At 34.6% G+C, this 13,570-nt stretch overlaps 1 protein-coding gene across 20 annotated transcripts in view; it reads right to left on the bottom strand.

Moving 5' to 3' along the window:
* The window catches only part of GPHN (gephyrin), a 291,218-nt gene that overhangs the window by 83,598 nt on the left and 194,050 nt on the right, over positions 1-13,570 (bottom strand). For all 20 annotated transcript variants that reach the window (XM_068684230.1, XM_068684237.1, XM_068684240.1 and 17 more), the window contains one exon: positions 12,119-12,253. In XM_068684230.1, coding sequence (XP_068540331.1) covers positions 12,119-12,253 — 135 coding nt within the window. The remainder of the gene's footprint in view (positions 1-12,118; positions 12,254-13,570) is intronic.

Raw genomic sequence — 13,570 nt, forward strand, 5'->3', positions numbered from 1 at the left:
GGAAGGGGTGCACCTCTTAAAGCTACAGGAAATACGTGGTTCAAGAAGTCAGATGATACTTTGAAAAGCTGAAGTGGGAAGATCCTGGATTCAATTCACTTTGCAGAAGCTTAAAAGAACATGACCGTAAGTGGCTAGTGGCTGAGGGAAATCTCTGTTCACACCGATGGTACTGAATGAAACCATTGTTCAAGAAGTCTCCCCGTGAACTTCCAAAGCAAACAAAGTATTGCAGAGGAGTGTCGTGCCAATGCCTAGGGCTCCTTGCACAAAGGTACTCCTCACATTTTGAAAAAAGTAAGTTTAAAAGGAAAAAAAGGAAATAAAACAGGCTTAAAGAAACTGCAATGGATGGTGCAAATTTAAAAGAGAGATTGCCAACAGCTGTTAGCTTGAAATCATGCCAAATTTGTTGCTGTGTGTTATCAGATTCCCTTCAGAAATCTACTCTAAGGCATTCAATAGGAAGCCCAGATTCCAATGTAGTCATTAGAGAGAAACATGGCCCAAATGTAAGTGCTTTGAATTCTCACCTTAACGATTCCTTAATTTGTCACAGACTTTTGTTGTAAATACCTTCCTACAGTTACCATTATTGCGAGTTTAAATAAAAAGCTCTTCACTGAAATATATGCAGGTTTCAGTAAATCTAAGTATCAATAAATGCCTACAGAAATTATTGTCAGAGAATATGTAATACTACTGAGAAAGTTATCAGGAATAGATAAATAACCCCGTTATTTCCTTTCAAACTACCAAATACATTATTGAAGCCTAATCAAAGAAATAAAATTCTATTCCATGTTTCGTAAATGCTGCTTCTGAATAGGTAATGCATATTTTGTCTTTTAAAAGTAAACTAAATTGGTGAGCAAAACAGAATCATAAAATGGCTTGGGATGGAAGGGACCTTACAGATCATCTAACTCCAACCCCCAATACAAACAATTCATTTAATATGTTATGGATAAATTTTGAGTGTAATAAATACGGGGGATTCATTAGAACCATTGCCATTACTATTAATCATCTGAACACATTCGAACTCCTCACGTTGAGGTATCTGTGAATGGGATAATGATGGTCATACAATTTTGAGCTCACATTTTAACATGTAATTTATGCTGCTACAGTCTATTAATTTTACAGATGCATAAATTTAGAAAAAAGTAAATACTATTTTCTTACACTGTCTTCAAGAAACAAAAAAAATAGATTACAGATGTTCACTGGGACAATTCCATGGAGCACTACAATTTCTTCTTTCTTTTCCTGTTGCATATACAAAATCAAACCACGGAGAACAACCTTTGATTAATATTCTACTAAACTAAAAGTGACACAACTAAACTAAGTAAGAATTTTCTCAAATGCAGGCAATGCACTTGTCACATGCTGAATTCCCTAATACAGAGCTGTGTAAGCACTGACCTAAGCCTTATATTAATTACAAAATAAAAGATTATAGTCTAAACTGTAAGAAAACAAATAATTAGAGGGGTAAGCATACAAAGAAATTTAATTTAACAGCATAAACCATATTAATAAATTTAGACTGGCTATTTATGAGAAGGCTGGGCAAAGATTGTGGCAACTGCTCTTTCCATTTTAAAAAATCATTACCTCTTCCATCATCTTTGCTGTTTCATTCCCTAGTACTCTTTGTTGATGCTTAATGATTGTTAAAATTTAACAGGAGAATTTAATATACATTGAATGGAATTGACTAGGTATGTTAGGAGTTATAATAATGCTTTCTAACCTTTCTGGATAAATGGTTTATTTACCTCATTTCATTGCTTCATGACTGCTCTTCATTTGTGATACTCTAGTTGCACTTAGAACAGATAGAGTGGTACCACACTAAATGAGCAAGAAAAAAACAGCACTGACACAACACACATCTTCCTCTGGTACAGTACCTAGGCTCAGCTATGGAAAATGACTATGTATACACACATATGCAGAGATTAAAAAGATAAAATCAGTTTGAGGAAAAATACTTACTAAAAATAGTTACAGTTCAAAATTTGGTAATCATTATGATGTAAGGATTTACTAAATGAGTGAAAGTTCTCAAATTCTGATAGCAATCACTCAGGCCAAGTCCTAAAACACAATGTCTTTTCTGTCTTGGAAAGACAAATAGATGAATTACTATATTCACTTGACAGATTGCTGCGCTGACTTATAATTGCACACATAACATGACTCCGAGAACTGGCTTTTTGTACAAGAGAAAGCCTGTCTCCTTTGGCAAAAGGATACCTGAAACAAGACCTCAATTTAAAAGACTCATTACAAAAAAAAAAAAAAAAAAAAAATCAAAACTGAGATAAGGTTCAAGTCTCCTATGTCTTGTATAAGGTATCTTCCATACTCCACACAAAAGCATGAGATGCTGGCACTTACATTCTAAAGGAAACAGCCTATATGAGCCTTGGATTCAGGCTCAATCTGTGTTTTAGGTAACAGCTAACTTTTTGGATAGTTGTGTTTGTTATCACATCAGACTTCGCTGCTTTATACTACAATGAAATTGCCTAATTGCTTGACTACATGAAGATAGATTAGATAGATTAGATCTCAAATGAGAAGTACTTTCAACAGGGATGCAATAAATACCAAGTGAACAGGTCCTCAATTCAAGTAAGACCGGTCTTGAAAAGTGTATTTTCTGTATCAACAGAGAATGGTTTTATCTGCCTAGGAAGAGAAAAATGACCACTTTTCATTAGCCTTTTGCAAAAGTACCATTCTGTCTAAAGATATGCTGACAGACAGCCAAAATAAATTCTTGAAATATTTTGACTCTGTTTTCTTTTGTGGAGAAAATCAAAAAGCCATGCCAAGAAGACTACAAGGTCTAGACAGAAAGCCTGGCAGAAATAAAAGTAAAAGAAACTATCTTGTCTAGGGAAGAAACTGCTAAGTACAGAATGGATGTAACAGAATTTAAAATTAGGAGTAAAAGATTCCTTAGAAATAAAAACAAACAAAACAAGGGGAGATAGAAATATTATCATTATCATTTGAGGTTGAGAAGAGATCAAAGGTAATTCAGGTAATGCAAAATAATACCTTTCCTGAATTTTGATTTGAGATGGTAATACATGTAACTGGAAAAAAGGCGTGGTAATCAATGGGAATTAGTCTGAAGCTGTATTAATTTTGACAAGGCAATTGCTTTTATAAGCAGTAGGATAGGAACAAATAGAAGTAAAAACACAATTGCTGGGTGCACACGGAAATTGTTAATAAAAAGCAAAGAGTTTGATTTAGTTCATTTATAACAATGAAATCTGAAAGTTCCTATGCCTCCCCTTCATAAGCCTGCCAGAGGAATCAATACACGGTTGAGAAAAGACTGGCTTTATTTAAGCTAAAGGCCAACAGTGACACAAAAGCAACTGAGTGTAGACTGACCCATGAGAGGTCACTTAGGTTCTAAAACAAGCTTGGAGACAGCAGTGGAGAGAGGAAACCTATTTTTAATTTGCCAGTTTTATGTGGTATTACATATTACAATCTTAAATAGTATTACATACTATCTGAAATTGGAGTTAGATTCATTGAACCAGGAGGTTCCATTTACTTTTAACACTTCTATTTCCAGAAAAACCTTTCATATGTGAAACTGAACCTCAGACATTGCTGGCACGCTTGCTAAAGAACTTACAACTCGTGGGCAATTTCATGCTTCCAACCTCCATGGCAAAAACAATGTCTGTGCTTCAGATTCCTGCTTCCCTCCCACATCTTGTATCAGCTAGATGCTACCTACTTCTATGGTGGAACCAGTGAACTTTTACTGATGATGATACATTAACCACAGCAATATGCATGCTTTGGAATAGCTTTCCTAGTCTAAATTTCAATTTTGGTTCTGGCACACACATACCTGCTGCTGCTAGAGCACTACCACTTTTGCAGCACTTTGGTTTGCACATGCAGATGAAATAGACTATTCTTGTACTGCATACTTGTGAAAGTATGATATGACTTCAGGACCCTTGTGTGCAAGTAGCTTGCTTCAGTAAATTCAACAAATATTCTTTTTGCTAAGAATACTCCTTGAATAGCTAACAGATATTAAGATGAGTAGAAAAAAAAAAGGGGGGGGGACAAAAGGAAACATATGGGTGTGGAAACATCAGAAAGCACAGCAGAAGAGATATAGAAAAAACATGTGCTGATGACACGTGGATTAGTAGTTCATGTAGTTAACACCACTTCATGCAAATTCTGGGAATACCATAATAGGTAAACAAGACAGCCTAAACCAAGTAACAGACTGAAACAAAGAGATAAGCCATTGAGATGATATTGGCAAGACAAAAAACAGGTTTAGATGCAGAGAACACAGGACAGGGAGTAATTCCTATGTATTCCAAAGGTGGAACTGGATGGAGAGAGAAATATCCTTTTAACTGTCTACTCCTAAATGGTTTAACAGGCAGATCCAACACTGACTTAACGGATCTCACCCTAAGAAGAAACCTAGAGACGCAGCGGAGGACTTGATAGTGAGTGCCACACATCCTACCAGTCAGTTCAAGGAATTGAACTTGACATCAGGAGGGGGTTCTTCACAGAGAGGGTGGTTGCACACTGGAACAGGCTCCCCAGGGAAGTGGTCACTGCACCGAGCCTGACTGAATTTAAGAAGAGATTGGACTGTGCACTTAGTCACATGGTCTGAACTTTTGGGTAGACCTGTGCGGTGTCAAGAGTTGGACTTGATGATCCTTAAGGGTCCCTTCCAACTCAGATATTCTATGATTCTATGAATTCTGACCAGACTACGTGGGTACATATACATATATGGATGTCCCAGTACTGGACAGAGTACTTGACTACATGGACGTTTGTGCTTTTGAGTACGTAGATAGGAAAGTGCGACTGAAAACATTTCTGTTTTAAAGCAACTTCACCAACCTCCACCATAATATCTGGCATTGAACTTTACTACACTTTTGCTAAATGATTTATGATAGAAAGAATGAAAACACGAGAAGAGGATTGTTGGTCTATCCTTGCAACAATGTTTCTGAAATTTCTGATCCTTTGATCAAAAAACATCCATAGCGGTAAATGTTGTGGATTATTTATTGTGGGAATAGTGAGTGAAGGAACAGAAGCAAGCCTGCCTGTACCCAAGCTGATGATTACAGTCAGGTTAGCGTATAAATGGCTGAAATTACAGAGTTAGCAGGGACCCAGGTACTGAAAAAGCAGTGGAAAACGAAATCTTACAAGCAGAACAAGTGGCTATATGAAAATTCAGCATATAGATAGATTTACTTTTGAAACCATATTCCATGAAGAAACAAAAATAAATCAGTTGTCACAGGTAATAAGAACTAATTTCTCCAAGAGGCCAGTAATGATCCAAGAGATCAGCTCCAGAAAGATGACAAAATGGTCACCAGGCACAGAAAGATCTCAACAAGCATTGGTGACAAGACAAGACCTAGATATATTAAAATGAAGATAGCAAATATTTCTGTAGAGGTGTGGATAAGGAAATTACCAGAGAAGGATGCACGTCTTTTCCTTTTCTTAAAGTAGTGCCAAAATGAATTTATCAGGATTTGAAAAAAAAAAAAAAAAACAACAACCAACAACACTTGGCACTTAAAGAAAGCAAAGTAATGAGCAAAAACTCTTGCTCCCAAGGATAACTGAAAAACATTTCAAGGAGGAGCTGACAAGTTGATGCAGCGTAAGTATACATAGTTCAAAACTCATGCGATGCATGAGTAAGCTAGGATGTCTGTACTGGAATATTGTTCTCCTCTGGACAGATTCACACGCAGAATAGTTACAATTTGAAAAATAATTATTTTCAGGAATAGACTCTAAAGTGTATTTCAGACGTGCTTCAAGGTTTCACTAGACTCAAAAAAAAAGGTATTCTGCAGCTTGCTAAAATGCCATTGGTTACTAAGAAAGACAAATGTAGGAAATACTTTGCACATTAGAGCATCTTCATATCACTCTGTAACAGATCTGAAAGCTGATTTCCATGAATTCAACAATTGTTCAGGATTTACTAGATTGGTGTAGAAAACCAATTCCCAGCTACTCTACCAGCTCTTCTAGACAAGGAAGGCAAATGGATTTTGGTGCTTCTGTATGATTTAATACAGGTTCTGTATACGGGTGAATATGCTACTACTTGAAAAATAAATGTTCAAGAAAAAAAACACCACTAAGCTGAAGTCAAAAAAGTACCTCTACTGAAATTCAATGTTCAGTTAAACTTGATGACAAAAATCTTTGTTCTGGCTATCCAGAAAGTTGTTGATGGGTTTATTTTGATATTAACAAAAAAAACTCACCCCATATAACTTTCAACTTTTCTACAAAGGAAATCTTCTATTTTTAGGAAAGATTTTAGTAGACTTTGCTTTTATTATTTATGATATATTTGTTTTTTTGATATCCCAAGCACACCAAACTGCTTAGTTACAGTGTATCACATTTGAAGTTGTGGCATTTTGCATTTTTATTGAACAACAATCAGGTTTCCTAAACAAAATACAAAATAAAAATAAAACTTTTTAGGATTCAATCATCCATATGCTTTGTTAGGGCAGCACACTTTTAAAAACGAGGAAAAAAAGGTAATTTCTATATGGAAATTATTCTTGCCTCTTAATCAGTAGTGGATTTGAAAAACGCTGATAGGATACACTGGAGGATACATTAGATTGACACGTGTTAGTAAGCAGGATTCCTCATCGTAAACAACCCTGGCTAATTTCTACTCCACTACTCCACTATACATTCTCCCAGTATTTCTTTTCACTAAATAACTATTGTGGTTTTTTTTGGTAAGCCTGGAATACATATTGAAAAAAAACGAGAGGAAATAATCAAGGAACTATTGGAACTTTTAGCAGGATTAAATATCTAATTAAGCTTGTGTGTCTACAAACAGGTGTTTTACAAGAAAAAGTAAGAACCCTTTGCAGTGCTCAGAGTGTGATTTCATCTACTTAGAACGTCTTAACAATTTAAAAAATCCTTTGCACTTCCCTGTGTTCCTTGACCATATCACAGCAAGATAACTATGCCAGAGTACTTGCTACTAAATTCAAGTTTCTAGGCAGAAAGGACAATGGCATATGTGAACTTCAAATTCATAACTAAAAATGAAATAATAAAATTTTTCTTGGGAATTTAGTGTATGTGAACAAATGTTAAAATATGTTCACAAACTTTCCATATTGTTTTCAATCTGGTGATCGTTTTAAGAAGAAATTGTATGCATTACAATAACAAATATCAAATTTATCTCATCCAATTTACACAAAATATCTACCCTATGGATAAAACGACATCTTGCCAGATCATGACCAGAACACTGTCTCATCAACTAAGGATTTGTGGTAAGCAACCTGACCTTTCTTCTATTGAAAAAGCAGTAATTGATAAAAAAGCATCTTCTCAACTCTATCTGTTCTCTATCCGATTACTTCACATAATAGTTGTATATTAAAATTCATGACACTAGACTGAACACAAACCATAATTATATTTACTTCTAGTTTTTAGATCATTTGACTGTAGAGAAAATTTGAATCAATATATAGGTTCAATATTAAAGCTATGGTTCATGATGGAAGGTGTTCAAAGCATCATTTTTCTGTGGAAGAAAGTATGAGAGATGATAGAGATTTTTTTTTTTTTTTTCCTCACAGGAATAATGCTCACCTGCCTTTTTTTTGATGATTTTTTTCCTGATATTTTTTTTTCATTTCAGGATTTTTTTTCAACTAAAACATTTATATAGACAAAAATTACAAATATAGAATACTTTTTACATTAGTAGGTCTATAAGTGAATGTAAATGTAAGAATGATGAAGATAACCATTCTTATTAGAAGAAAGCTACAAGAATGATCAATTAGCAGAATTAAATGTATTATGCTACAAAGGTATGTTTGGAGTGGTGGATAGATGACTTCTGCTAGCATCTAGAAAACTTTGAAAAGCAGTCTTGCTTCCTTTTTTTTAGTTCTCAGACAGAGCTTAGAGACTCATGTAGGAATTAAAAGCTCTCTCTCATTACTACAAATATTAGTAATTGGTATGTTAATACCACTAAGTGTATTAAGTTTTCCTTCAGTATAAGTAATAAATAATAGCTACGACAGATAACCAGCAACTAAACTAAAGAAAAATGATAATTTTTCTTAAGCAGAATATAATGTGTCAGGAATGAAGTAGCAAGATAGCACAAAAAAAAAAAAAGTATTAGAAACCAATCACTCTCATCTTAAAAGTACCATAATAAATTTCTTAGGATTCTTCACGATCAAAGGTAATGCTGAAAGAAACTTTGCACACTGAAGCAGAAGAACTGAACATCAGTTAGACTGATGATCTTGCAAAGTAAAATACTTTGAACACCTTTTGTCACTGAAATGTACTCTTGGTGATAATTTAAATCCTGTCCTTGGTCTTCTATATCTGCTTTATTTGACTTTGACACACAGCAATGGCAAAAATTAAAAATTGATTGTGTCATTTACATAGGGGAGAAGGAAAGACTTGAACTTGAAAGCTGCAATTTTCTTTTATACTAATATCATCCCTAAGAGTCAAACAAAATTAGAAGTTTGAAGCAATGACTCGGTCATTTGATCAGGATATATTCTTTTAAGTTATCTGAACTTGTAGATCTAAAATTTTGTGCCACAAGTTAGGCAAAATTTCCTGATAGTTGTAGTAGGTATTTTACACTGCGTAGTACTTTGTTTTTGTATCTGAAAAGACCACTGCATTTAACTTCATGAAAATGGCACCCACAGAAATATTCAAAAATACAGGAAGATCTTATCATCTAAGCAGCTATTGGAAATTGCATGAAAATCTTGCAAGCCATACTGTGTCATCTTAAACGTCTGTCACGTGAATATTTAGCAAATTCATTTAACCTTGCTGAAAAATCGTTACAACTTTAAAAAGACCAAAACCATAGTGTTAAAGATAAAAATGTCACAATCACCATCAACTTTATGGTTGAATAAATGAAAGAGGGAGAACTGTTAGTGCAGTTTTCCCCAGAGTAAAACTAAGATTGCCTCTCTATCTGAATCCTTACACTATAAATATGTTTTAAATGCTCTTTGAGCCACAGTGGATTTTGCTTAAAACTCAAATGCAATTTACAGAACAAAGAAGATGTTCTACAGAGATAAGCAAGTCTGCTTAGTTTTGGGGATGTATCTAACAATAGACAGAGTTGTCCCAATTGAAATTTGTCTTGAAAAGATATATTTGTCATTTGTCTGACCTCCCCAGAGGTTACAGTGATTCCTCCTTTAATCAGGGATTAAACTTTTGAAGACTGATTGAAATACACAGGTTCAAACTCACTATTCATCATTTACTACTTTGTTATAAACAGATTTTCAGAAAACATGGAAGACAAAGTATCAACAGCAAAGAAACCTACAATTAAATATTGTATTTTGTGCATGTCTAAATGCTGTGTGTATATATAAACAACATTATCATTATGAAAAGGTGAAGACTTTTCGTAACAGATCAATCAAGAGTATTAGTAACGAGTTCTCCCATACCTTCTCTCCAATACAGACATGCATTAGTAACCTGCTACTTACATTTATTCAATATAGGTGCTCCCATCATTGCAGAAGCTTGATATTTTTTTCTGAGAGGGACACACAACTTTCTGCTATTCAGCAAATTCAGTAAGAGAGATGTAAGGGTTTATGTACATTTAGGACAAAAATACAACAAGAAAACGGTACAACAAAATAAACTGGAATATGTAGTTCACAAAAAAATTCGGTGCCGTTAGATTTATGGCCAGACCACCACTCAAAATACATATAAACTGAATTGTTTTTTGCTGAAACTTCCTCTCCTTTTTTCTTTTGAGTTCATATATGCATGTTTAGGAGCCTGAAACAAGTTCCTACACCAGATGGTGAGAATATTGAAAAAATACTTTCTTTCAGATCAAAGAAAAAAAATACAACAACCTGGAATATCAACTGGATGCTGCACTGCAATTCATTTTTTGTCTCATTACTGTGTGAATCTGTGGATCAAGAGGTTCAGTATAAATTGCATTCATATTGCATTATTAGAAAGCCAGGATCCAGAATGAAATACATAGTAAGTGAAGACACTTAGACATATTGACAATCTTGAAGAATATAAAAGAACCATATTTCTTGATAAATTCAGATGATGTTTGAGAACCTGAGAGTGCTGAAAAGGACCGAACAAAAGGATAACAAGAGTAACTAGAGTTTTCTTTTCTTAAAATAAGTAAACGAACAAAGAGTTCTCTAAGTGGCAAAGGTGCTTATATGTTTGTGCAAAATCCAACCTTTAAGTAATAGGAACAGAGAAGATTATCCCTCACATTTACTTTCCTGCTGTTAACAGTTGGGTTTTCCTTATTTTTTCCCTAAAGCAGATTGTACTACCTACTTTTGGAAGACATCACAGAAAAGCTAGACAACTTTGATGTTTCATGGCAACTTCTATTTTAGAAGTGGTGTGGTCTCATATATTTTGAACAAAATCTGATTTTGCAGTAATACTTGAAAAATAGGGCTTAACATGAAATGCCAAAGCATGATCCAATTATGGCAAGAGCTCATCTCGACTAATTTCCCGAATAAGACTTCCAGACTTATTACTTTATATCAAAGTTCATATAATTTCCTTCTGTAATCTCTGAATCTTTGAAAATAGTCTAGAGGAGTGCATTCTGCTTCACAATAGGTAAGATTCACTCCTTCCCATTACGATACCTTCCTTAAAACACATAGGCTTAACCTAGAGCTATTTTTTAGCAATAACACTGTCTGTTTTTAATGCTTGTTATTTGCCTCCTTTTGTTTTCTTTGGACTTTTCTGTTTTGTCAAGAGCCATAAAATTCAATGCAGTTTCTCTGTTTTGTATTCCTCTTTGGCTCCAGTTTTCTAACGTAATAAACTCTAATTTTAGCCATCAGACAATTGGCATTTTTTTTAGTAAAAATGAATGAACCACCTGCAGGTAGAACTCACTGAACATCTTCTTAAGAGAGCAGACTATATAATGAAGTTCAGTATGCTGTCCATCAGAATAATTTTGATTCTGTTACAGTGAAGGTGAGCATAAAATTATCCCATAGATTAAAGCAAAACACTTAAACATTTCTATGGGTTGTTGCCAGTAAATCTTGTTCACTAACAGAAAAGAATGAGACAGCAGGAAGAACTAGCAGATGCTGGCAATCACTTTAGCAAGCAGAATAATCTTCAAGGATAACATATTAGATGAGGAAGAATGTTATTGTTTGCCATCTGCTACAAGTTTATTAGTACATCTACATCTGGTGCCATAGAAAGATCTTTGTGACATGAACACAAAGTGAATTCTGACAGAGCTTTCTTCTGCTGAAAGGAATTCTGCTGAAGGTGGACATTACAGGCCTTGCCACTGGTCATTTCCCTTAGTCTTTGACATAAACTATTTAGAAGTTTTATAAAAAGAGAACGTAATAGAGGTCACCTCAGTGATTAAATGGTATAGTATAATCAGTAAGAACTGAATAATAATCCCACAAGGTTGGCATTAAAACTTTCTTTCTAGTCAATTTAGGCTGTTTTTTGTTTCCAAGTGTCAGGCAGCAAATATCTAAGTTTGAGCAACACTGGTTGTTTTGAAACTGTTTTAAACTGATCAGTAGTAGAGTGGGGCAGAGAACTGCCCCATCTCAGGCTAAAAATTTGCAGATACATTTTGTCAACAAAATACTACTTGTTTAATGTTGTTACTCAGTGGCAGGATTATCTACGTTCCTGGGGATATATTAAAGACATTCAAGGTGTTAACAATTTTACATTCATGACTGATATTGCAGGAGATAACATTCAACTTCAGTAACCATGACATGTTGGTAGACCCACTAAATTGTACTAAACTGTACATGTGGAATAAAGTACTGTCTCCGATTTATCTATTACTTAAAATGATTCATCCCTTGCATGCAAACCAACCTTCTTCAGCAGAGGCAATACATTAATCTGATAAGTTATATGTCTGAGAATGGAGTTTGCAAGGCATAAATGTACTTACTTTTGGTGTTGGGCAGGATGCAGTGGAGAGACGAGAGGTGGCCTGGGCACGAGGAGATTCTGAAGGGGTAGTGCTGAGGGAAGCTGTATCACGTGGGAGCACCTGAACACCACGAGAGATGATGGAATCTGGAATCTTAAAAAAAGAGAGATAGAATTATTGGTCAAAAAATATTTTGTTTAAATGTTATTCAAAATCTTCTTTCAAAAAAAAATTTGGAATACCTCACTTCTCAGTTTGCACACTTTCCTATATGCAGTGCTGGTAGTGTGAACAGTATGTTCTCATAACTTCAGTAACAAACCCCTCGCAAATACGTAAGGTCCTACGTTAACTGAAGTAACATAGAATGCACTATTGGTCCTGAAGAAATTTGAATCAGGTATACTACAATATATAAAAGGAAATAATAAAAAAAAGAATGTTTTTTCTTCTTAAGACTCAAACTCAACCCTTTCAGACCCAACAATGACCAGTGGTCACTTCTACCATGGCATGAATGGAGGCAGACTTTTCATTCTCTATCTAGGGGTTAATATTGCAAACAGAAACCCAATTATTAGCAATGACTGATCTCCTCTGAAGAAATGGCATGCAGTGTGTAAATACTTTTGATTCCATGTACTAAGGACTTCATTTCAGGTACAGAAATTCTTCATGTAAAAATTTGTGTTGGTAAAAGCTGCAGGCCTCTCTGAAGGAAGCACAGGCAAAAACACTAGAAAACACCATCCAAAGCCATTCCCTCTGTTTGAAATGTATTCTGAAGGGGAAAAGAAATCAATCTTTTGTTTTCACAAAATATTACACTTAATTTTACCTTCACTAGAAGGCCAGATATTTTTAGGATGGAGTTTTAGTGCCAGATCCTTTAGCGGGTATTATTAAGCTTCTTAATTAAATGGAGTCACATCAACTCACAAGAATGAGAAAGTGGACTTATATTTGGTAATTAAAGTGCATACATCACTATGTTTTTGAAATCTTCTGTCTCTTCTGTTCAGTTTTATCACTAGTTACAAAGAAAAGAGGTACGGGACTGCATTTAAGAATGAAGTTTTTCTCATCTTTAACACAATGAATCTTAGAAAGTCTCTTGCTTTTTATTACTGCAGTATGTGGGCCCTGTCATGCAGATATCACACCAGATTTAAAATGGATTAGATTGTCAGTTGAATGCAGCAAGCAGATATTCTGCTACAGAACACTCTCTACAGAGTTTTATTCTGATTTTGTTTTCAAGATTTTAGCCTCTTTATGTTTCAGAGGTAGCACTTGTAACATCAGATTGTTCTTGCAATTTAATTTTCTATTACAACATGTAAGAAAGTGTAAAAAAAATTAGCTCCAAATTCAGATTTCTGAATCTGAATATACAGACACGTATTTTAAGGTCTTATTAAGAAATTATTAGCTTAGCCTGATGTTCAATTTCTGAAAAGAACCACCTGA

Source organism: Anas acuta, chromosome 5 (assembly GCF_963932015.1).
Source record: "Anas acuta chromosome 5, bAnaAcu1.1, whole genome shotgun sequence".
Classification (NCBI taxonomy): domain Eukaryota; kingdom Metazoa; phylum Chordata; class Aves; order Anseriformes; family Anatidae; genus Anas; species Anas acuta.